Source organism: Schistocerca americana, chromosome 7, assembly GCF_021461395.2.
Source record: "Schistocerca americana isolate TAMUIC-IGC-003095 chromosome 7, iqSchAmer2.1, whole genome shotgun sequence".
Lineage (NCBI taxonomy): Eukaryota > Metazoa > Arthropoda > Insecta > Orthoptera > Acrididae > Schistocerca > Schistocerca americana.
In genome coordinates this window covers 455,900,557-455,926,392 of record NC_060125.1, presented here as the reverse complement: position 1 = coordinate 455,926,392, position 25,836 = coordinate 455,900,557, and the positions used below count along the sequence as shown (strand labels likewise).

At 44.1% G+C, this 25,836-nt stretch overlaps 1 protein-coding gene across 1 annotated transcript in view; it reads right to left on the bottom strand.

Annotated features, from left to right (window-relative positions):
• LOC124622242 (myrosinase 1-like) overlaps positions 1–25,836 on the bottom strand; it is a 60,690-nt gene that overhangs the window by 16,474 nt on the left and 18,380 nt on the right. Inside the window, exons 4-7 of the mRNA XM_047147897.1 lie at positions 25,452–25,574; positions 19,241–19,424; positions 9,535–9,629; positions 2,646–2,790 (exon numbers count right to left, since the gene is read on the bottom strand). Of these exons, the coding sequence (XP_047003853.1) occupies positions 2,646–2,790; positions 9,535–9,629; positions 19,241–19,424; positions 25,452–25,574 (547 nt within the window). The remainder of the gene's footprint in view (positions 1–2,645; positions 2,791–9,534; positions 9,630–19,240; positions 19,425–25,451; positions 25,575–25,836) is intronic.

Genomic DNA, 25,836 nt, shown 5'->3' with positions numbered 1-25,836 from the left:
CCGTTATAATAGTACGATCAGGGAAAGCACTCACTATTCTCGTCTATTACTTTGTGAAGCGAACTTACACTACAGCGGCTGACGCAGGTGGTCTGTAAAAGCATCAGATTACCATGACTGACGCACGTTAATTGGTAAAGTTCACCCAGATTCTGGCGACTATACGGACTGCAGTTGGGGAAACCCATTGACACAGGCGATTTCAACGCATGTCGGATTCTTGTGGCCCGGCACCTGAGATCGAGCACCTGGGAAACGTTCAAAGTGGTCGGCTGTTTTCATGCTACTGTTGTGAGGATCAATGGAAAGTAGTTGAATATCCACGATGTTCAGAAACTTGCATTCTGTGCCACACCAGACAACAGAGTATCATCCTGGTGCCGACGCAGGTGCTTAGGAGCTGATCGGACAGAGAAATTGAGGAATCCCAGCGGTCGTCCCTTACTTGCTCCTGTATTGACCCAAAAACATTGACAATTACGATTGGAGTGGGCACAAGATCTTCAAGATTAGAGAGTGAGTCTATGGAAATGTGTCCCCTGGACGGACGAATCGTGTTTCTTGTTAATCTAGCTCGGTAGTCGTCTCCAGATACGACGTCAGACAGATGATTGTCTCGGAACATACACCACGCCACTGACGCAGGCCGATGTAGTATGCTGTGCGGGAGATTCACCAGGATAAATATCCTTGTCAAAAGGCCAGAGTCGCACTTCAGCGGTTTGAGAAGCGTGACAGTGAACTCACGCTGATGCCTTGGCTGCAAATTTCACCTAATGTGAGCCCGATGGAAACACAGCTGAGGCGCTATGGTGCACCAGTTTAGCACTCAACAACCAATTGCCCGCACTTTACTAGAATCGCATGATCTGTGTGTGTGGACGTAATTTATCACTTACCACTTTTAATGTAATAGACCATTGATAATCTGATACTGATGGTGTTGGTTACACATTAGAAAAGACAATTAATGGAGGAAAGTCGATTTTTAGCTTCTTCTGGCACATTTAATGCCAAATTAATCCACTGTTGTCATTTAGGCTGTTGGCGCCCGAAGGGCGTAATGTTTCGACGACTGGTCCTGACACGTTCATGAGGTGCGTGGTCGGCCTGATTATTAACACACCTGATAAGAGCGTGACCAACTGGACGTATTGTTGTGTCTTTCGGATGCCAGCAGCCGGCATTAGTCCGCGGATTACTTTATAACAAGCGACTGTGCCCCTTCAGATCGTATAAACATGGTACATACAACCACTGAACCCTATAAAATTAAACCACGACGCACCATTAAGAAATTATGCGAATGCGACAGATACCGGTGAATGCGAGGTACATGTGAGGGGAAACAATTTCAGAAAATTTGATGATTTATTCAAGAGAAAGACCATAACAAAATGAGCAAGTCAGTAATGCATTTGTCCACCCCTGACCCTTATGCACACAGTTATTCGGCTTTCTGTGATTGACACATTTGTTGGATGTCCTCCTGAGGGATATCGTGCAAAATTTTGTCGAAATGGTGCATTAGACCGTCAATATCCCGATCTGGTGGGAAAGTCCTGACCGTAAGACTCCAAACCTTTTCCATTGGGGAGAGATCCGGTGATCTTTCTGGCCAAGATACGGTTTGGCAAGCATGTAGACAAGCAGTAGAAACTCTCACCGTGTGCGGGTTGGGATTATCTAGCTGAAACGTTAGTCCAGGATGGCCTGCCATGACGGGCAACAAAACGGGGCGTAGAATATCGCCGAGGTGCCGCTGAGACGTGAGGGTGGCGCAGATGACAACGAAAGAAATCCTGCTTTGAAATGAAGTGGCCACCCGGTCAATCACTCCTGGTTCTTGGATCGTTTGACGTGCGACAGTCACGTTGGTATCCCACTGCTGCCCTGGCCGTCTCCAGATTTGTCTTCGGTCTGGAATCTCATTGACTGGAGTGGATTGTCTTCAGTGGGTGAGTATCTCGCACACTGCGTTGTATTTCTACTGCTTATCTTAGTGGTTGTGAAACACTACCTTGACCAGGTAGGCCGCCGGATCTCCCCCCCCCCCCCCCAAATTGGCAAAATTTGGAGTATTATGGGCAGAGCTCTCGAACCAAATCCCCATTCTGACGACCTAACGAGCCAATTGGAGAGAAGTTGCCACGATAACTCTTACGAGGACATACAACAATTCTGTCAATCAATGTCTAGCCGAATAACTGTTTGTATACGGGGCAGAGGTGGACAAACGCGTTACTGACTTGCTCAATTCGTGAAGCTCTATTCTCTGACACTATACTCATTTATTTGTCTGTACATGTACATTGCATCTACGTATTTCCGTGCCATTCTGATAATTACTTCGTGGAACATTTTTTGGTCTTAGAGTATGTGTCAGAAAATAAAATGGGAATATACGCTGGCTTACAAATTGCGATGAGTTTCAATGCGTTTATAACAGTTCAATGTGGCCATTCGCTGCGAAAATTTCATCAAAAAAAGAAAATAAAAAGCAAACGATTACTCAAGCGCCCTTCCCTCAACTGAAGCAACAGTGTTCCTTACAGGGCGGGCTTCGAACCATGCCGGAGATAGCAGAATATACATTATGGTGAAAGATATTGCCCTCTAATGACGGCCCCCGTAAGGTGTCCTACCTTTGATGTACTGCTTCTCCTCTTCGGTGAAGCTGGGCAGACGAGACCTCGGCCGCCCCTCTGCCACGCTGTTGTTGTCCACCCTCTGGCGGACCACGAGCGGGTAGTCGCCGTCCACGAATATCGGGTGGGCGTACAACCCCATCTGCAATCACATAGCACAAAATGCTTAACAGTTCCTCCAGTTATTCCATTACCTAATTGCCAACTTTTTTTCCGCTTATCAAGATCGTTTATTATTGTTTTTGTTGTGGTCTTCAGTCCTCAGACTGGTTTGATGCAGCTCTCCATGCCACTCTATCCTGTGCCAGCTTCTTCATCTCCCAGTACGCACTGCAGCCTACATCCTTCTGAATCCGCTTAGTGTATTCATCTCTTGGTCTCCCTCTACGATTTTTACTCCACACGGTGCCCTCCAATACTAAATTGGTGATCCCTTGATGCCTCAGAACATGTCCTACCAACCGGTCCCTTTTTCTAGTCAAGTTGTGCCACAAACTCCTCTTCTCCCCAATCCTATTCAGTACCTCCTCATTAGTCATGTGATCTACCCATCAAATCTTTAGAATCCTTCTGTAGCACCACATTTCGTAAGCTTCTATTCTCTTCTGGTCCAAACTATTTATCGTCTATGTTTCACTTCCATACATGGCTACACTCCATACAAATACTTTCAGAAACGACTTCCTGACACTTAAATCAATACTCGATGCTAACAAATTTTTCTTCTTCAGAAACGCTTTCCTTGCTATTGCCAGTCTACATTTTATATCCTCTCTACTTCGACCATCATCAGTTATTTTGCTCCCCAAATAGCAAAACTCCTTTACTACTTTAAGTGTCTCATTTCCTAATCTAATTTCCTCAGCATCACCAGACTTAATTCGACTACATTCCATTATCCTCGTTTTGCTTTTGTTGATGTTCATCTTATATCCTCCTTTCAAGACACTGTCCATTCCGTTCAACTGCTCTTCCAAGTCCTTTGCTGTCTCTGACAGAATTACAATGTCATCGGCGAACCTTAAAGTTTTTCGTTAATGATGAAGAGAACAGAAAATATTTTGAAATTGGGAGTTCACCACATATTGTGTCTCAATTTCTGTGGGACAATAAAAGAATAAGGCTGTATCAGCGACCAGATCATTAAGTAAATCAGCAGAATGTGAAAAGCAATTTGTACAGAAATGTGTGACTATTTACAGAAGGAATTTTAAAAGTGTGGAGCAGTGTTTTTGTGCAGAATTCATTCGTCTTATTTAACGGAGCTATTATATAATTAGTAGAAGTAAGTTTTCAGGAGCGGCTACCTGGTAATCATGACAAGAAAACTGCGACTTTGAGGCAACATTGCTTTGCTCGGTGAGGTTGAGAGTCGACTAGTGTTTTCAGTGCTTGAAATCAAAGGTTTTGTGAGCTTATAAATTTTGTCCTGAGTCAGCAATTTCTCTGTTTGATCATAAGCATCGAGTATCTTAAGAATCTTTTTTTTTTTTTTTTCAGGAAGAGCTTCGACTGAAACTAACTGGAGATACTAAATAAACCAAAGTTATTGTGAGGCATTAACAAGATACACGTATTAGGCGTAGGTAACATAAGTTGCCTGAAAATATCATGAACACTTTGAGCAACGATGCATCAGATTTGAAATGGAACTACACTCCTGGAAATGGAAAAAAGAACACATTGACACTGGTGTGTCAGACCCACCATACTTGCTCCGGACACTGCGAGAGGGCTGTACAAGCAATGATCACACGCACGGCACAGCGGACACACCAGGAACCGCGGTGTTGGCCGTCGAATGGCGCTAGCTGCGCAGCAATTGTGCACCGCCGCCGTCAGTGTCAGCCAGTTTGCCGTGGCATACGGAGCTCCATCGCAGTCTTTAACACTGGTAGCATGCCGCGACAGCGTGGACGTGAACCGTATGTGCAGTTGACGGACTTTGAGCGAGGGCGTATAGTGGGCATGCGGGAGGCCGGGTGGACGTACCGCCGAATTGCTCAACACGTGGGGCGTGAGGTCTCCACAGTACATCGATGTTGTCGCCAGTGGTCGGCGGAAGGTGCACGTGCCCGTCGACCTGGGACCGGACCGCAGCGACGCACGGATGCACGCCAAGACCGTAGGATCCTACGCAGTGCCGTAGGGGACCGCACCGCCACTTCCCAGCAATTTAGGGACACTGTTGCTCCTGGGGTATCGGCGAGGACCATTCGCAACCGTCTCCATGAAGCTGGGCTACGGTCCCGCACACCGTTAGGCCGTCTTCCGCTCACGCCCCAACATCGTACAGCCCGCCTCCAGTGGTGTCGCGACAGGCGTGAATGGAGGGACGAATGGAGACGTGTCGTCTTCAGCGATGAGAGTCGCTTCTGCCTTGGTGCCAATGATGGTCGTATGCGTGTTTTTCGCCGTGCAGGTGAGCGCCACAATCAGGACTGCATACGACCGAGGCACACAGGGCCAACACCCGGCATCATGGCGTGGGGAGCAATCTCCTACACTGGCCGTACACCACTGGTGATCGTCGAGGGGACACTGAATAGTGCACGGTACATCCAAACCGTCATCGAACCCATCGTTCTACCATTCCTAGACCGGCAAGGGAACTTGCTGTTCCAACAGGACAATGCACGTCCGCATGTTTCCCGTGCCACCCAACGTGCTCTAGAAGGTGTAAGTCAACTACCCTGGCCAGCAAGATCTCCGGATCTGTCCCCCATTGAGCATGTTTGGGACTGGATGAAGCGTCGTCTCACGCGGTCTGCACGTCCAGCACGAACGCTGGTCCAACTGAGGCGCCAGGTGGAAATGGCATGGCAAGCCGTTCCACAGGACTACATCCAGCATCTCTACGATCGTCTCCATGGGAGAATAGCAGCCTGCATTGCTGCGAAAGGTGGATACACACTGTACTAGTGCCGACATTGTGCATGCTCTGTTGCCTGTGTCTATGTGCCTGTGGTTCTGTCAGTGTGATCATGTGATGTATCTGACCCCAGGAATGTGTCAATAAAGTTTCCCCTTCCTGGGACAATGAATTCACGGTGTTCTTATTTCAATTTCCAGGAGTGTGTATTATTATGGTTAGCTTTCATAAGACACCTGTTAACAGCCCAGTGTTATGATATACATGATGAGACAAAATGAGTCACATCCATAGTGGCCATCTCACCTTTTTTTTTTACTTTTTTCAAGGACATTCCCTTACTTCAGCTTGCGGTGTTTCTCAGGGCAGAGCAGTTTTATCTCTGGTAAGCTCAGACCAACGATATAACCAATTCCTTAGTTGTCACCTTGGGCGAAGTTTCCGTGGTTTGATGCGCAATGAGGCATCCTCATGGCCATTATAGAGCTCAGTTAGGAATATTATGGACCGTGTGAGGTGGAGGGGATCGGCATTGGGTGAACGACTTGTTTCTCCTATGGTGGCTCTCTCTTCCGGCCACGGAATCGCCTTTTGAAGGCTGGATAACACTGCTGCATTGGTCCGCATACTGCTCGCTTCGTTTCCCCATTTCAGTTGCATTTCACTCGTTTCAGTTGCTATAGTATGTCGTGCCACGAGACCTGATTTCTTGAATATGATTTGGCGTTATGTTAAGGGCTTAAAAAACTGAAATACTGGATGTCGCATGAACAAAGAGCGCTGATAATCCTCATTTTATAGTGAACAAAGCAGTGTCCCAAAACCTTTTCTCTACATTAGCTTCACCATTTTCTAAACGGTTTTCCTAATTCGCTGGCCTTATGTTAGCTGCTATATGCTATTTAAGACCACAGACGGTCTTTATTCAATATGTTTTCATGAGAACCCGATAACAAGATTCCTTAATTGTTAACATTGTTAAATTTCATGTGGAATGTTTGTCTTTGTAAAGAGGGTCTTGGAATGAATGATAATTTTTTAGAGCATTCGTGTGAGGAGGATATTATCGAAGTGTTTAAGGTGAGTATCTACATAAACTGAGAAACATAATGAGACCTTCTGCATAGCCTTTACATAATGCCTTTTCCCTTTGTGGGGATAAGAACCCATTGGTGGCCACGTAGATTAGGAAGAGGATTGTGTTTAAATATTGGAACAAGGCTGATGGAAATGAGTAAAACTACTGGGACAATACTACAAGTTATTTCACGATGTGATAGCCACTGATACAGTCCGAACAGTTCATAGAATGAGGACTGCGTTAGCTGTTCGGGAAACATAGATAGAGCAAAGAGTCAGATCGAATAAGTGATTCAAGCATTGATAGTAACAATATACAGGCATCACACTTAGCTGGATGGATACAGAAAATCAGACTCCTTAAGGTACAACCTAAAACTAAGGGTAACAATAAAGAAGTACACAAATTAGTCAGCACTACAATAATAGGATCACGTGTTACAATGAATGCTTTACTGACTCATAGTGGTAATTATTTCAGAATTACTTCAAAAATAGAATTTTCAAAAATTATGCATGAAAGAGAGCACATGAACCACGATTTTTTAAGTAGTTAACGGATCTCAATAATGAGAAACAGGATTCTGGACCACTTTGACCTCTGCAATTCATGTTGCTTATGTGCCCTATATGCAAACACAATGATGTCATCAAGATGGTGCAAATTTCAAAAATGCAAACTGACTTTGGTAGGATATTACAAACTGCAGTTGGTTGGGATTTAATCTTTTTAAGTCAAAGATGTCATTTGGGGGGTGGGGGGGGGTAAACTAAAAATTTATCTTTGGAATACTATAGACTCAGCAGTAAATTCTGTATAGGTAAGAAGTAGAGGTGGCGTGTTTTGGATACATACTTCTGCATACTTCTCAAGATCACCCAACTACACACCTCTGACTACTTTTTGAAACACCATCGAAAAACCACAAAAAAGTGGGAAGCGTTTAGGATTTTTGAGAGGGCAAGCAATTAGAAAACAAATGCTCTGATACAAAATAATTTCTGCATGTACACTCCTGGAAATGGAAAAAAGAACACATTGACACCGGTGTGTCAGACCCACCATACTTGCTCCCGACACTGCGAGAGGGCTGTACAAGCAATGATCACACGCACGGCACAGCGGACACACCAGGAACCGCGGTGTTGGCCGTCGAATGGCGCTAGCTGCGCAGCATTTGTGCACCGCCGCCGTCAGTGTCAGCCAGTTTGCCGTGGCATACGGAGCTCCATCGCAGTCTTTAACACTGGTAGCATGCCGCGACAGCGTGGACGTGAACCGTATGTACAGTTGACGGACTTTCAGCGAGGGCATATAGTGGGCATGCGGGAGGCCGGGTGGACGTACCGCCGAATTGCTCAACACGTGGGGCGTGAGGTCTCCACAGTACATCGATGTTGTCGCCAGTGGTCGGCGGAAGGTGCACGTGCCCGTCGACCTGGGACCGGACCGCAGCGACGCATGGATGCACGCAAAGACCGTAGGATCCTACGCAGTGCCGTAGGGGACCGCACCGCCACTTCCCAGCAAATTAGGGACACTGTTGCTCCTGGGGTATCGGCGAGGACCATTCGCAACCGTCTCCATGAAGCTGGGCTACGGTCCCGCACACCGTTAGGGCATCTTCCGCTCACGCCCCAACATCGTGCAGCCCGCCTCCAGTGGTGTCGCGACAGGCGTGAATGGAGGGACGAATGGAGACGTGTCGTCATCAGCGATGAGAGTCGCTTCTGCCTTGGTGCCAATGATGGTCGTATGCGTGTTTGGCGCCGTGCAGGTGAGCGCCACAATCAGGACTGCATACGACCGAGGCACACAGGGCCAACACCCGGCATCATGGTGTGGGGAGCGATCTCCTACACTCGCCGTACACCACTGGTGATCGTCGAGGGGACACTGAATAGTGCACGGTACATCCAAACCGTCATCGAACCCATCGTTCTACCATTCCTATACCGGCAAGGGAACTTGCTGTTCCAACAGGACAATGCACGTCCGCATGTATCCCGTGCCACCCAACGTGCTCTAGAAGGTGTAAGTCAACTACCCTGGCCAGCAAGATCTCCGGATCTGTCCCCCATTGAGCATGTTTGGGACTGGATGAAGCGTCGTCTCACGCGGTCTGCACGTCCAGCACGAACGCTGGTCCAAATGAGGCACCAGGTGGAAATGGCATGGCAAGCCGTTCCACAGGACTACATCCAGCATCTCTACGATCGTCTCCATGGGAGAATAGCAGCCTGCATTGCTGCGAAAGGTGGATATACACTGTACTAGTGCCGACATTGTGCATGCTCTGTTGCCTGTGTCTATATGCCTGTGGTTCTGTCAGTGTGATCATGTGATGTATCTGACCCCAGGAATGTGTCAATAAAGTTTCCCCTTCCTGGGACAATGAATTCACGGTGTTCTTATTTCAATTTCCAGGAGTGTAGAAAGAGCTACGTTTGATGTGACGGAAAATATGTATATATTCTCTCTCTCTCTCTCTCTCTCACGCACACACACACACACACACACACACACACACACACACACACACACACACACACACACACACACGTGTGTGTGTGTGTGTGTGTGTGTGTGTGTGTGTGTGCTATTTTTACATTTAACATATATTGCCATTCAGATTTTTTAGTTTTTTATGTTCATTTTATCCTGCATTTTTTTGTAATTTCCTACGTACAAGACTAAGGAATCCTAGAAGATAATAATAAGCAGTCATTCATTCACTTTCCAGCGCCAAGTTTCTGAAACCCGCACTGGGCTGCTGCCTCCATTATATTAGTCTTATTAATGTAATATTATCCAGATCATGCAGGTGTCAGTTTTCATAATGACATAAGGAGAGTCATGACAATTTTAGTCTACTTGTCAAAGAATATGTTTATTATGATTACTCCTGTTTTTAGCTAGTTGTTTGTCTCTACCTCAAACTCGAACTTCCGCCTCTGAGCATCGCGACACTCTTCCGTGTCTTCCGCCGGCTCATTCCAGTCAGTGCTAAGGGTAATGCCCACACTCCCTGAAAAACATACAGATTCACATGGATCAAATGTGTGATTAGCGCTTAAAAGCTATTCATTTAGTAGGAGTTTCCAATTGTTAAGAAAGTAAATAAATTGAAATAGACAGAGACTGACGGCACTAAGATGGAGCAAATCAGCGTAGCCTTTTGTAAGGAAATACGACCGAGATTTCTACATATTTAGTTTAAGCTGTGAAAATTGAATCATACTTGATATTGGAACGGAAGGGTTGGAATCCTTCCTACATACACTCCTGGAAATTGAAATAAGAACACCGTGAATTCATTGTCCCAGGAAGGGGTCAGATACATCACATGATCACACTGACAGAACCACAGGCACATAGACACAGGCAACAGAGCATGCACAATGTCGGCACTAGTACAGTGTATATCCACCTTTCGCAGCAATGCAGGCTGCTATTCTCCCATGGAGACGATCGTAGAGATGCTGGATGTAGTCCTGTGGAACGGCTTGCCATGCCATTTCCACCTGGTGCCTCAGTTGGACCAGCGTTCGTGCTGGACGTGCAGACCGCGTGAGACGACGCTTCATCCAGTCCCAAACATGCTCAATGGGGGACAGATCCGGAGATCTTGCTGGCCAGGGTAGTTGACTTACACCTTCTAGAGCACGTTGGGTGGCACGGGATACATGCGGACGTGCATTGTCCTGTTGGAACAGCAAGTTCCCTTGCCGGTATAGGAATGGTAGAACGATGGGTTCGATGACGGTTTGGATGTACCGCGCACTATTCAGTGTCCCCTCGACGATCACCAGTGGTGTACGGCCAGTGTAGGAGATCGCTCCCCACACCATGATGCCGGGTGTTGGGCCTGTGTGCCTCGGTCGTATGCAGTCCTGATTGTGGCGCTCACCTGCACGGCGCCAAACACGCATACGACCATCATTGGCACCAAGGCAGAAGCGACTCTCATCGCTGAAGACGACACGTCTCCATTCGTCCCTCCATTCACGCCTGTCGCGACACCACTGGAGGCGGGCTGTACGATGTTGGGGCGTGAGCGGAAGACGGCCTAACGGTGTGCGGGACCGTAGCCCAGCTTCATGGAGACGGTTGCGAATGGTCCTCGTCGATACCCCAGGAGCAACAGTGTCCCTAATTTGCTGGGAAGTGGCGGTGCGGTCCCCTACGGCACTGCGTAGGATCCTACGGTCTTGGCGTGCATCCGTGCGTCGCTGCGGTCCGGTCCCAGGTCGACGGGCACGTGCACCTTCCGCCGACCACTGGCGACAACATCGATGTACTGTGGAGACCTCACGCCCCACGTGTTGACCAATTCGGCGGTACGTCCACCCGGCCTCCCGCATGCCCACTATACGCCCTCGCTCAAAGTCCGTCAACTGTACATACGGTTCACGTCCACGCTGTCGCGGCATGCTACCAGTGTTAAAGACTGCGATGGAGCTCCGTATGCCACGGCAAACTGGCTGACACTGACGGCGGCGGTGCACAAATGCTGCGCAGCTAGCGCCATTCGACGGCCAACACCGCGGTTCCTGGTGTGTCCGCTGTGCCGTGCGTGTGATCATTGCTTGTACAGCCCTCTCGCAGTGTCCAGAGCATGTATGGTGGGTCTGACACACCGGTGTCAATGTGTTGTTTTTTCCATTTCCAGGATTGTAGTTTACAATTTGATAGGGTGTCGACAATTTTGCTTGAAACATATTTCACGGTCAGTTAACAATAAGGACTCCATGTGGAAAGACTCTGAATTCAAGGCACCCAGCAGCAGACTCTAAAAGTAACTTAAGCAGCGAGCATCACGTCAGAATGGATTATTAGTGGAATAGCTTATTCGTAATGCTGGTCACTAAAGTTTTTTACCATAAATATAACTGCTACTCGACGGAAACAGCTATTGTACATTTTAATTTCGTTCAGAACCAGACAAGTGCGCCTTTTGAGTCTAGGCATTTTCGTTCGTGTCTCTTACATGTTATCAGCTTTGAGAACCATATCCAATTCTTCATCTAATAGTACTTACATACAGTCTCCTTAAATATGTCTTCACTATATTCCAGTCTCGAGCTGCCCTTACTTTAAAGTTCCATCCATCTCCATGGAAGTTGCTCACTGATGTCTTAACACATGTCTTATCAACCTCTCCTTTTTTTATTCTTTCCACATATTCCTTTCCTCGACGACTCTGTGAAGAACTTCTTCTTTTGTTACTTTACCATTTCAGTTAACTTTCAACAGACTTCTGTGGCTTCTATTCTCATCCTTTCTGGTTTTCCCGTAGTCCATGGTTCACTACCACACAATGCTGTACTCCAAACGTAAATTGTCACCAACTTCCGCTCCAAACAGCGGCTCATTTTTGATATTAGCAGATTTCTTTTAACAAGAAATGTTCAACTGGACTCTGTCGGTCTGCTTCTAGCTTCAAATTTAAAAAAATTAAAAGAAACGTTTATCTATTTCTGTACAGGAAAAAATATCCCACCACCTATCAATCCAGTAAATCAATAAAAAATAATAATTGCAACATTAATGATACAGAAGTCTGTAAGTTAATATAATTAGCATATTTTCCTTCGTACTGCCTTATGGGATAGTATCCTGGGGTAACTTTTCACTTAGGCAAAAATTATTAACTTTAAAAAGAAAGTAATTAGTTATATGTGTGAATTTCACACAAGTATGTCTTACAGGTAACTCTTTAAGCGGCTGCGAATATTAACCACAGCTTCACAGTATATTTACTGACTTACAACATGTCTTATCAACAAACCTATGTGAGTATGAAGGTAACAGAGACATTCACAACACTAGAAAAAAATTATCTGCGTTACTCTTTAATGAATCTAGTTTTGTCACAGAAATGGATGAAATATACAGCTACAATCAGCAACTTCCTGCTATGAATAACAAAATATTTTCTTGACACCCACAGGAAGAAATGATCATCGTAATAAAACAAGAGAATTCAGATCTCGCATGGTACAATTTAAGTATTAGTTTCCTTTTAGCGCAGCTCGAGAGTGGAACGTTAGAGAAATATTTTCAGTGTGGTTCAGTGAATCCTCTGCCAAGCACTTAGTTATGAATTCCAGAGTAGTCATGTAGATAAAACTCTTTGACAATATATCCATGGAAATAAAATGTCCGTCAGCTAGCAGACGTGTTTTCAAATGTATATTAGAGATGTTTCTCCTTCACAGTTCCTTCAATACGACAGAGGAGAGCTTAGGTAGAGTTCTTTGGGCAATAAAAACCTATAAATGACCGGTATGTAGCCATATTAACATAATTTTTTCGTTTTATGATTTGTATATAGTGATCTCTGTTTGTTCTATTGACACGTTCCACACCATATTGTATATCGTTAATTTGCTGTATGGTGGATGTAACTGCTTTAACTAACTAACTGGTTAAATAATTCACTAACTCCTCCTTCCCTTTCTCGTTATGGGTTATTTAGCTTCCAAGATAGCAGAAGTCTTTCAACTAGTCTACTATCGATCCCCAATCTTTTATTTTACTTATTATCTCTAATCTGCTTTCTGCTCATAATCATTATTTTCGTCTTTGTACGGTTCATTCTAAACCCATAATCTTTCCTCATTAGACTATTTGATTCAATACGAAATACAATCTTTTTTACTTTCATTGAGGATAGCAATGTAATGAGAGAATCTTATCATTTCAGTCTGGATTTTGATCATAGCTCACTGTCTTTTAAATCCACCATCGCTTCTTTGATACATAAATTGAACAATGGAGGAGGAAAGCTGTATGTCTTACACCGTTTCTAATCCGAACATATCCCTCTTAGTCTTTTATTATTACTCTTCCCTCTTGGTTGAACATACTGCACAATATATGTCTTTTCCCACAGTTCAGACCTGTTCTTTTTTATGTTTTAACAGGTAAATTGTGTTTGACAGATAAATAATGTTTTCAGATAAGTAGTAACTATTTCTTCCTATTTCCTGCATTGTATGACATGTGCGCTATATTAATGTTCAGGTCGTCATGAACCTGGGAACGACTATAAAACCGAAAACACGATAGAGTAAAATAAATGAACAATTAACAGTCAAATGGTGCAAACTTCTTTCAAAAATTTTTACATTATCGTGTCTCCCTACGAAGGCAGGACCCATTTTTCTGTGAATTTCGAACATTTTTCACCAAATTATTTGGCCTGAGAGTGTATCTCCATTCTTCTCCTGTCATCCTTCATTATCAAGGATATTGGAATTGTGCCTGTGATGCCTTTACTTTCCCTGAAATCAAACAGATGTAATATTCCCTACTCCTCTTAATTCATTATTGTCAACAACGTCAAAGTTTTTAAGATGCCTCTGCGAAAGTTCTCGCATTTATCTGCGTTGATAGATTCAGTACGGTGTGGACGATATAGTCCCGAAAATCAGATTTTTGTCTCCACTCTCATAGATTCTACTCCTTTAGGTAGCTGCTCTACATCAAGATATTACTAACCCCCTCAGAGTCTAATAAGGATTCTCTATGTCTTCTAAATCAACACCTCTTTCTCACTCTGTCATTTATGCATTCAGTTCTTTCCCAAATACACACCATCAATGTGCATTTCCCAGCTATCCGCGCTCTCTGCTGCCAATAGTGTCTCAGTCTGCAAAAGAATCTCTAGCGTATTTATTAGTAGCCGGAAAAGTGAAATATTTGTTTGATCTGGCAACATAAGGGCCTTGCGTTTTTTTCAACACGTAGGACACATATGTCACCGTAATAGTTATGAGGACAACATACTAATTAATATAGCGCCTCTGTGGTAAATCTCTGTAGCAGTAATTTTGCAACCCCGGAGACATTTGTTGACACCGGTGTTAACAACTTTCTTCCACAATGTGTTGTTTGTTGTTGTTGTGCTCTTCAGTCCTGATACTGGTTTGATGCGGCTCTCCATGCTACTCTATCCTGTGCAAGCTTCTTCATCTCCTAGTACTTACTGCAACCTACATCCTTCTGAATCTGCTTAGTGTATTCATCTCTTGATCTCCCTCTACGATTTTTACCCTCCACGCTGCCCTCCCTTCTTCTAGTCAAGTTGTGCCACAAACTTCACTTCTCCCCAATTCTATTCAATACCTCATTAGTTACGTGATCTACCCACCTAATCTTCAACATTCTTCTGTAGCACCACACTTCGAAAGCTTCTTTTCTCTTCTTGCTCAAAGTATTTATTGTCCATGTTTTACTTCCATACATGGCTACACTCCATACAAATACTTTCAGAAACGACTCCCTGACACTTAAAACTATACTCGATGTTAACAAATTTCTCTTCTTCAGAAACGGTTTCCTTCCCATTGCCAGTCTACATTTTATATCCTCTCTACTTCGACCATCATCAGTAATTTTGCTCCCCAAATAGCAAAACTCCTTTACTACTTTAAGTGTCTCATTTCCTAATCTAATTCCCTCAGCATCACCCGAGTTAATTCGACTACATTCCATTATCCTCGTTTTGCTTTTGTTGATGTTCATCTTATATCCTCCTTTCAAGACACTGTCCATTCCATTCAACTGCTCTTCCTAGTCCTTTGCTGTCTCTGACAGAATTACAATGTCATCGGTGTACCTCAAAGTTTTTATTTCTTCTCCCTGGATTTTAATACCTATTCCAAATTTTTCTTTTGTTTCCTTTACTGCTTGCTCAATATACAAATTGAACAACATCAGGGAGAGGTTACAACCCTGTCTCACTCCCTTCCCAACCCCTGATTCCCTTTCAGGCCCCTTGACTCTTATAACAGCCATCTGCTTTCTGTACAAATTGTAAATAGCCTTTCGCTCCATGTATTTTATCCCTGCCACCTTCACAATTTGAAAGAGAGTAATCCAGTCGACATAGTCAAAAGGTTATTTTAAGTTTACAAATGCTAGAAACGTACGTTTGCCTTTCCTTAATCTTTCTTCTAAGATAAGTCGTAGGGTCAGTATTGCCTCACGTGTTCCAACATTCCTACGGAATCCAAACTGATCTTCCCTGAGGTCGGCTTCTACCAGTTTTTCCATTCGTCTGTAAAGAATTTGCGTTAGTATTTTGCAGCTGTGACTTATTAAACTGATAGTTCGGTAATTTCCACACCTGCTTTCTTTGGGATTATTATATTCTTCTAGAAGTCTGAGGGTATTTCGCCTGTCTCATACATCTTGTTCACCAGATGGTAGAGTTCTGGCAGGACAGGCTCGTCTAAGGCCGTCAGTAGTTCTAATGGAATGTTGTCTACTCCCGAGGCCTTGTTTCGACTTAGGTCTTTCAGTGCTCTGCCAAACTCTTCATGCAGTATCGTATCTCCCATTCCTCAAGTACATCGCCCTTGTATAGACAATCTATGTACTCCTTCCACCTTTCTGTTTTCCCTTCTTTGCTTAGAACTGGGTTTCCATCTGAGCTCTTGATATTCGGACAAGTGGCTCTCTTTTCTCCAAAGGTGTCTTTAATTTTCCTGTAGGCGGTATCTATCTTACACCTAGTGAGACAAGCCTCTACATCCTTACGTTTGTCCTCTAGCCACCCCTGCTTAGGTTGAAAAATAGAGAATTTTGTTCATTTCAGTCTAAATGAATACCTTAAATATGTATCGCTTTCGATCAGCATTACTTTCTCCATGAACAAATATGAAGATCCAAAATGCGTAGTGTTCCTACTTTGTTACCGACCATGAACTGAAAGATATTCACACAGTTAGTCGCTTGTATTTACCGTAGGAAATCGAACGACTGTGAAACACATTACACCACAGTTACTCACTGTGTCTTGACGAACACATACAGATTCCGGAATTGCGTGTGATTCTCTTATGAAAGGAAAATAAACGAAATTTAAAGCATTAATAATAACATTAAACAATATAGCAAGGTAGTTTGATTGAATTACAAACTATGAACTCAAGCAGGAGAGCTTCTGTAAAGTTTGGAAGGTAGAAGCCGAGGTACTGGCAGAACTAAAGCTGTGAGGACGGGGCGTGAGTCGTGCTTGGGTAGTTCAGTTGGTAGAGCCTTTGCCCGCGAAAGGCAAAGGGCCCGAGTTTGAATCTCGGTCTGGCACACAGTTTTAATCTGCCAGGAAGTTTCGTATCAGCGCACACTCCGCTGCAGGGATAAAATCTCATTCTATGAAGTCATGTCTTGCGTGTGAACATAGTGCAATACTTGTCACATTTAAATGGGTCGCCTGTCTTCGTCGCTATCGAGCGAGAAATGCAAATCGTAGACACTTTCTGTAGAGCATCACTCGACAACAGTAGAACACTATGTGATATCCATAGTTAAGAGTGGTAACTGCTGCTTTTTACAAAGGGGGAGGGAGTTCAGTACCGCTGCGGCAGCCGTTGTCGGGTGCCAGACAGATGTGGCGCATGTGGCGTTCAAAAGCAGGCAGTCTGCCAAGAAATCTGTCACTAAAATTTTACTGGACGGAATTGTTATGACCGATTTATACCAAAGTAAAAAAAACATAGTATTTGCTTTACCATTGCACTCAATGGCTAGAGCATTCAGGGAAAAGGCCCTTTGAAAATTTAGAGGATGATTGATGTTGAAAGTTAAACGTTGGCTGCGTTCAGACGACACGCAGTTTACCGATAGATCGTCGGTGTAAAAATCACAGAGGTCCTCGAACAGAACACAAGACTTCATTCAGAAGCTGACATAGCCCACAGCTTTGCCAGTTCGTGCAGACAACACTACCTAAGAATACTAACATGTTCTTTGTCCCATATCGTGTTCGGTGCGGACTTAAGACTGTGCGGTGTCTGGCCGTCGGCCAGGTTTTATGGCGAATAGTGTAAATAACAACAACATGAGTAGTTCTAGTGGTTACAATAATAAACATATATGATATTACAGTGTTATCAGTCTTATTGGTATCGTCGTAAATAGTTTTCTTACCATGTTATTGTGGAATTGGAGCAATGCCACAATGTGTGAGAAGCTTAGCAGCTGTGCGTATGTAATCATACATAGAGAACAATTTGATTGGTCCAAAGAAGAGCTTGAATAAAAACAAGGATGAGACGGGGATATAAATAATTAGCGATAAGGAAACCCGGGATAGTGATGACAGATTGAAAGGAACATTGATTGTCTTTTGTTCTAAATAAAGAAATATCGAATATTTCTAGAGGGAAGTTTTGCCTACGACACCATATAAAACACAAGAGTCGCCGTAAATGCTGCTTGATGTTGGAACAAACACAAGTAAACTGCTACTTGTTTCGAATGCATAAACAAATAAATGAATTAACTCTTTAGTCTCGTAATGTGTTACTGTTGACGACGACAGTCTGGATCACGTTGGAAAGCTGTTGTTTTTAGGATCCTAAAACATAATCTCATGTTGTGGGGGTCCACAGTTAACATCGCTTTTCCATTTAAATCTAAGTGATCGTGATTTTGGAGGCATGGATTCACTTTGTCTATGATCTTTTAACGTTGCGAGTTTATTTTAGACATTACTGTATTGATTTTCATATCTACAGAATGGGGCTGCCGTGATGATGTGGCTTTAGGCCGTGAAACTGATTGTGTTCTAATAAACAACCATTTTAACAGCTGTTTGCGGAATTCTTCCTAACATTATGCATTTTATATAATTCCTAGCTGAATAATGTGTAAACAGTGTACAGACGCAGCTGCTATATAACTATGGGACCATTGCTTTTCACAATATATAGATAAATAACCTAGTAGATAGTGTCGGAAGTTCCATGCGGCTTTCCCCGGATGATGCTGTAGTATACATAGAAGTTGCAGCATTAGAAATTTGCAGTAAAATGCAGGAAGATCTGCAGCGGATAGGCACTTGGTGCAGGGAGTGGCAACTTACCCTTACCATAGACAAATGTAATGTATTGGGAATACATAGAAAGAAGGATCCTTTATTGTATGATTATATGATAGCGGAACAAACACTGGTAGCAGTTACTTCTGTAAAATATCTGGGAGTATGCGTGCGGAAAGATTTGAAGTGGTATGATCATATAAAATTAATTGTTGGTAAGGCGGGTGCCAGATTGAGATTCATTGGGAGAGTCCTTAGAAAATGTAGTCCATCAACAAAGGAAGTGGCTTACAAAACACTCGTTCGACCTATACTTGAGTATTGCTCATCAGTATGGGATCGGTACCAGGTCGTGTTGACAGAGGAGATAGAGAAGATCCAAAGAAGAGCGGCGCGTTTCGTTACAGGGTTATTTGGTAAGCGTAATAGTGTTACGGAGATGTTTAGCAAACTCAAGTGGTAAACTCTGCAAGAGAGGCGCTCTGCATCGCGGTGTAGCTTGCTGTCCAGGTTTCGAGAGGGTGCGTTTCTGGAAGAGATATCGAATATATTGCTTCCCCCTACTTATACCTCCAGAGGAGATCACGAATGTAAAATTAGAGAGATTCGAGCGCGCATCTAGGCTTTCCGACAGTGGTTCTTCCCGCGAACCATACGCGACTAGAACAGGAAAGGCAGGTAATGACAGTGGCACGTAAAGTGCCCTCCGCCACACACCGTTGGGTGGCTTGCGGAGTATATATGTAGATGTAGATGTAGCACGTAACGTTTAAATTAGCCAGTATGTCTCCTAGTGAAATGCTCACCATTCTGTGTGGCGCGGAACTGTTCGTTGTACAGGCGGTAGACTTTCCCGTGGGCGCGGATGAGGGTGTTCGCCGCCAGGTAGTTGCCGATGCCCGAGGCATTCTGAGAGGGCGCCTGCCAGCCCACGCTCGAGTAACCGCTCGTGACTCCCGCGGGCTCGTTGAACGTGATCCACCACTTCACCTGCAACCGACCACAGTCTCTTCTAAACAGGAGCTCTTCACCTGACTTAGAAATAATTGAGGCATCAATGATTTGCTTCTCCAGACACCTTCCTTCCCTCCCCTCATATGTAACTAACAATTACCTCAAATTTCAGAGTGACATACAGCCTGAAATTTTAACAGTAGCAACGCTAAAGTAAGTACACTGCCTAACAATATTACAGGACCACTTTTTCGAAACCCTGTAGTTGTTCGACATTCCGATTCATAAGTCTGAAACTTGTCTCAAAGTTACTTACGACCTTCCTCCGTAATGATGTTTAATGATGTGTAATGATACAAAAGAGTGACGAACTGCGACGTCACTTACGGGCTCAGGTACGCTTCTGTCAGCAGTGTCGACACGTAAAAAAGAAGAAAAGGCCATATCTCAGAGGTTCATGTGAGTTAGGTTACTGATGTCACAGTCGCATGAAATTTTACCGCATTCTGCCAAACCCCACCAAGGATCAGTCACACCACGGACAAGTCGTCATACCTCCTCTTATCCACATTTCACGCTTTCTGTTGATCCTCTGGGAGGAAGGACAGGACCACAACAACGAACAATGAAACCATGCTGTTTTCTTGTGGATGTCCGAGGAAAATATGGTTCTACTCTCCCTCGCAAAGGCGACAAAAGAAAGAGTGTAATGTGTGTGAGAAGGAGAGAGGGGGGCGGGTGTGACGACCTTGCCATCGTGTGACAAGTGTACGTTGGCTTTGGGCAGAGGTTCAGACGTTGACGCCTTGCTGTTTGAAGCATTGCCGAGCCCGAGGGTGACGTTGCAGGGCGTCATGCTTTTCACCATTGCAGAGGAAGGTTTAGACACATTTGGGCCAAAATTTCAAACTTATAGGGCAAAGGGAAACAATTAAGGGCTTTCGAAATAAATGATCCTTTAATTCAGTTGCGCAGTGTAAAGTGTTTTAAAATAAGAAATACTTATCTTCTTCACCCATTTGTCCACAGTATACTGCTTTGTCGTAAAGTCCAAAATAATGCAATAAAGGTGAAGTCAGTATTTTTAAAAGTATTCATCCTAAAATTAGAGAAGTATTTGTCTCATTCAAAACATTTAAAAACCATAATAGCAAAAAAACTCTCGGCATTGAAAACATCGTAATTCACGCAATATAAAAATTTGTGTTCTTACTACTGAGGGTACTTTTCTTAGCACTAAAATTCTGAACCCATACCTGCAGACATAACGTCATCAGAACTTTTCCGGGGTGTGGGAGGAGGGGGGATGGTGGGATCCGAGAGATGCTAGGGGTGCGAAGCAAGACAACAAAATTGCAATTTTATAAATCCTTCATATGGAGTTGTGTAACGCTACAAAACTAAATTATAGGCGAGAGAGTTGATAGTTATCTACTCACCAGAAATCACGTCTGTGAATATCCGTGTTCACTAGATTCCAGATTTGCAGAAAATGTCCCACTATGACAGCAAAGTACTCTTTGAGCCAGGAAAGCGCTCTGAAAGTTCCTCAGTCTGTGATAGGTGGCGAGGACAAGGCTGTGTCGAGATGCTATCAGCAGTGTTGGAACCAACACAGATGCATCAGGAAACACGCACACAAACGCACCATCCCACTATTTTACTGTTGTGAAAAGTGAAACAACCATTGGCACGTACCCCCGAACAGCCATCTTGCTCTGCTAGTACGATCTGTAACCCATGCTCCGTCATCTTTGTTCTTCGTTCTGTGTACCCGTCTCTGCGCCAATTTTACGACAATTCGACGTCTGATCCCTGACTAACTTTTATCACTTGCCATTTGTAGCAGTTTTTCGCTGATGGTTCTCCTCACCTAGCACCATTTTAAAGGACAAGAAGATAAGGTGTTATGTTCTACACTAGGAAAATACAGTTAATGTTACTGACTGTATTTAAATCTTATGTACATTGTGAAAATTCCAATGTTAGTTTATGTTTAACCAGGTGTCCATCGTGGTTACTATACTAAGGAACACTAATATTTACTTACTGGAATTATGTATCTCTAGAACGTTTAGTGACTGTATCTCATTCCCTTTCATAATCAACAAGTAACAGCAAGAGCGAATTCCAAGATAATATGTAGCCAAGTTCACTCACCTGACACTTTAGGACAGCAATACGTACTGAGAATGAGTACTGCCGTTCAGGAGCGCTCCACCCATTCCCCCCTCCCCCACCCCTCCCCCGTCCACCACAGCCACTTGCACACTGGGGTATGTGCATAACTGATGAGGTAGCCACGTTACGCAACATGGCGTTGGGGATTATGCGATGCTGAACTCTAGGTGTCAGTCAAAGGTCAGCATTCAGCTGCTTTCTAAATTGCGTTTTGGTTTTGCTCTTGTCATGAATGATGTTTTATCAGTCTTCTCAATTTTAGTTGTGTGACAACAGTTGGTGATTGGTTTCTTTCTCTGAGTTAACTATTGTAACTTCAAGTGGTTAACAAACGACTTTCACTCGACAATGAGATTATGTTTCAAGACAATAAAAATTTATTTTTGTGTACTTTAGCGTCATGATGATAACACTGCTTTTTCATACAGTACTTCTTACATTACTTCACTAATTCTACAACATGTACCCAGCGTCCATGTTTAAATACTTAATATTTGTTTCATATACAACGCGCCGCAATCACTTATACTGGAGCTGGCTCATGGACTAGGCAACATATGCGTACAGCGATCGCATTTATCTTCTATAAGAACATTTCGGCAATCCTGCTAAGCTAACGCTGATATACACTGAGGTGACAAAAGTCATGACATACCTCCCAATCTCGTGCCGGACCCCCTTTTGCCCAGCGTAGTGCGGCATCCCGACGTGGCATGCACTAAACAGGTCTTTGGATGTCACTGCAGAAATATTGAGCCATGCTGCCTCAACACCCGTCCATAATTGCGGCTGTGTTTCCGGTGGATGTTGTTCATGAACTGATCTCTCGATAATGTCCCTTAAATGTTCGATCGGATTCATGTTGGATGATCGCTCAAATTGTCCAGAATGTTCTTGAAACCAATGGATAACATTTATGGCTCGGCGAAATGGCGCATTCTTAACCATAAAATCTCCATCGTTATTTGGGAACATGAAGTCCATCAATGGCTGCAAATGGTCTCCAAGTGGCCCACATAAGCACTCCCTGTCACTGATCCATTCAGTTGGACCACCAGGACCCTGTCTACTCTACGTAAACACAGCCCACACCATTATGGAGGCACCACCAGCTCGCACAGTACCTCGTTGACATCTCGGATCCATGATTTCATGGGGTCTGCACCACACTCAAACCCTACCATCGCCTCTTCCCAACTGAAATCGCGTATCATCTGGGCTTTTCATGGTTTTCCAGTCGTCTGAGGTCCAACCAGTATGGTTACCAGCCCAGGAGAGGCGACGTCGTGTAGTTAGCCAAGGCATTCTCGTCGGTCACCTGTTGCTACATTCCATTAACGCCGCATTTCGCCGCATTGTCCTAACAGATACGTCAGTTATACGTGCCAAATTGATTTCTGCTGTTATTTCACGCTGTGGTGCTTTTCTGTTAGTACTGATATCTCTACGGAAACACCGCTACTCTCGGTGGGTAAGTGAAGGGCGTCGGCCACTGCTGTGTCCGTGGTGACAGGTAATGCCTGAAATTTGGTATTCTTGGCACACTCTTGACACTATGGATCTCGGAATGCTAAATTCGCTAACGATTTGCGAAATGGAATTTCATATGCCTCTAGCTCCACCTACCATCGTGCGTTCACTGTCTGTTAATTCCAGTAGCGCGGTCATAATCACGTGGGAAACCGTTTCACGTGAGTCACCTGAGTACAAATAACAGCTCCACCAAGGTACTGCCATTTTATACGTTGTCTACGCGTTGCTACTTCCACTACTTCCACCTGTATATGTGCGTATCGCTAACACATGACTTTTGTCACCGCACCGTAGTTTAACTACGTAGATTCGGCATCGTCATAAATTATGATTTCCATCACACAAGTTCTCCATTTTTAGGTTAACAATCTGGGACAGGTGACCAACACATTTGTCCCACACGAACTGTTCCCATAAATCCCGGTTTTAGTACACTTTGAGGCAGTACCGTATGAGGTTCACACTCTATTTTCGAGTCCAGTTGTGTTACTTACAAGTAACTCCGTTCCTTCGTAACGCTTTGCGCATGCTTTGTCGTCTTCGAACTTAAGTTGCCAAATCTGATTGCGTTGTTAATGGGCCAGATTCAGTTTCTGGGAGTGAAATTCAAGGCAGAAGCCGATCCCTAATCTTGTGTGACCACTCAGGTACAGTTTTTAAAGGAGTGGTAGACTTACGAGTTGATAGCGTTAGCCGTACATAACTAAGAGGAGTCTGTGCACTTTGACGTCACAGGACGGCTCCCTGTATTCTAGCAGCATAGAAATGTCCGCACCCAGATTTCTTCCTCTTCTTATTTCCAGCATATAATGGACATCACACAATGGAAACGGAAATGAGCGTTTGGCGTCATTGGCCGGGACCGCCTTGGTGCAGGTCTTATTACATTCGACGCCACATTGGGTGACCTGCGCGCCGGATGGGGATTAAATGATGATGAAGACAACACAACACCCAGTCCCGGAGCGGAGAAAATCCCCGACCCAGCCGGGAATAGAATTCGGGCTACTTAAGACGGCAATTCGTCACGCTGACCATTCAGCTATCGGGGCGGACATCACACAATGATAATCTGCTATATTGTTATTGCATATGCAGTAAGTATGTTCATCGAATAAAGTACTGCAGCGCCGGCTAGTTGGTTCAGTACATGGAGTGTTACGTTAGATTCCTCAAGGTGGAGGGTCTGATACATTAACTAGGCACATTCGTGTTTGCTAATTTTAGTCTGAGTACAGAAGCATCTAGCTTCTTAAGCGTTAGGCTGCAGTTACAGAAGTTCCTGTAGCCGTGAAGTTACCTATAACTAACACAGAAATGCGAATGCAGCCACCATTCCACTTAAATATATATCTCGCCTTCAGAGATTGACTGTGTTCTACATCGCACTGCATTTCTTTTGGATTTCCTATCTATCGTCAGCATCACTTCCTCTGTCTTTGATAACTCCACCTCGTTAATACGCGGGCTGTCCAGAAAGTAAGTTACGATCGGTCGCGAAATGGAAACAACTCTGAAAATACGATAAAGCTTTGCAAAGATCTGTTGGGCAGTGTCTCTAGTATGACTCTAGGTAGAATTATGTCGCTCTTTTCATTCCCGAGCTTTTAGTGAGCGCGTAAAGATGTTATAGAAAATAGTGACTCCCGCCAAGTACGAGGGCCTGGTGAGAATTTTCCCCTGAAGCTATGCAACCAACATTACACAACTGTCGTGCGGTTTCTTCTTCAAGACAATTCTCAGCCTCATCCTGCAGGGGCAATGAAGATGTTCCTGCATTGGAAATGTTTACTTACCCACAATACAGCCCGTAATTGTCTCCAACTGAGTTTCATCTCTGCTCAAACGAACCGCTGGCTATGAAGACAACATTTTGGCACAGACAACGAGCTCTAGGCCAGCGTAGAGAATTGGCGGAAAGCACTGGCGGCTTCCTTCTATGATGAGGGTATTGGAAAGTTGGTACAACGCTACGACGAATGTCTGAGTCAGAACGGCGACGACGTAGAGAAGTAGCTGAAAGGTGTAGCTAACTGTTTCAAATGAAACATTTCTGATTTTCACTGTGATTTTCATTTCACGATCAATCGTAACTTACTTTCTGGACAGCCCTCGTATAAAACATGAATGCCACACATCCTCTTTTTGGTCCATCTCTGCTTCGCTTATCCTCCATTATTACATTCTCCCACATGCAAAGCACTTACTTTTATTGAACCATACCGAATGAAGAGACACGTACTAAATTTGATCACAGTGTTGCCAATTTTCCATTCATTAATTTACATTTTGTGCTTAAAAAATCTAATAGACAATTTTTTTACGGCAGTTAATGGAATTAATACTTACCCTGTCACCAAAATTCTGGAAAAGTATCCTGGCGTATTCAACGAAATAGTCCGCTAGGATGGGGTTGGGCCAGCCTCCGATGTACTGCAGAGCTTGCGGCAGGTCCCAGTGGTACATCGTCACCTGAACACAAATGTGTGGTTCAGGAGCCAAGTTCAACAGGTCACAGCTGCTCACGGTAGTAACCAAAAACGAGCCAGCATGAAACACTGTAAATGACTAAATGACTAATTGTTCCTTCTCTAAGCTAATTCTTGTCTTTTGCTAAACTTATTTCTCTCATCCCCTGCCGCAACAGCCTTTTACTTGGCATTTAAGTGTATTTTCAGTACCATATCATATACAGGCGTTATTATTTCATCTTTACAGTCACTATTATTGCTTC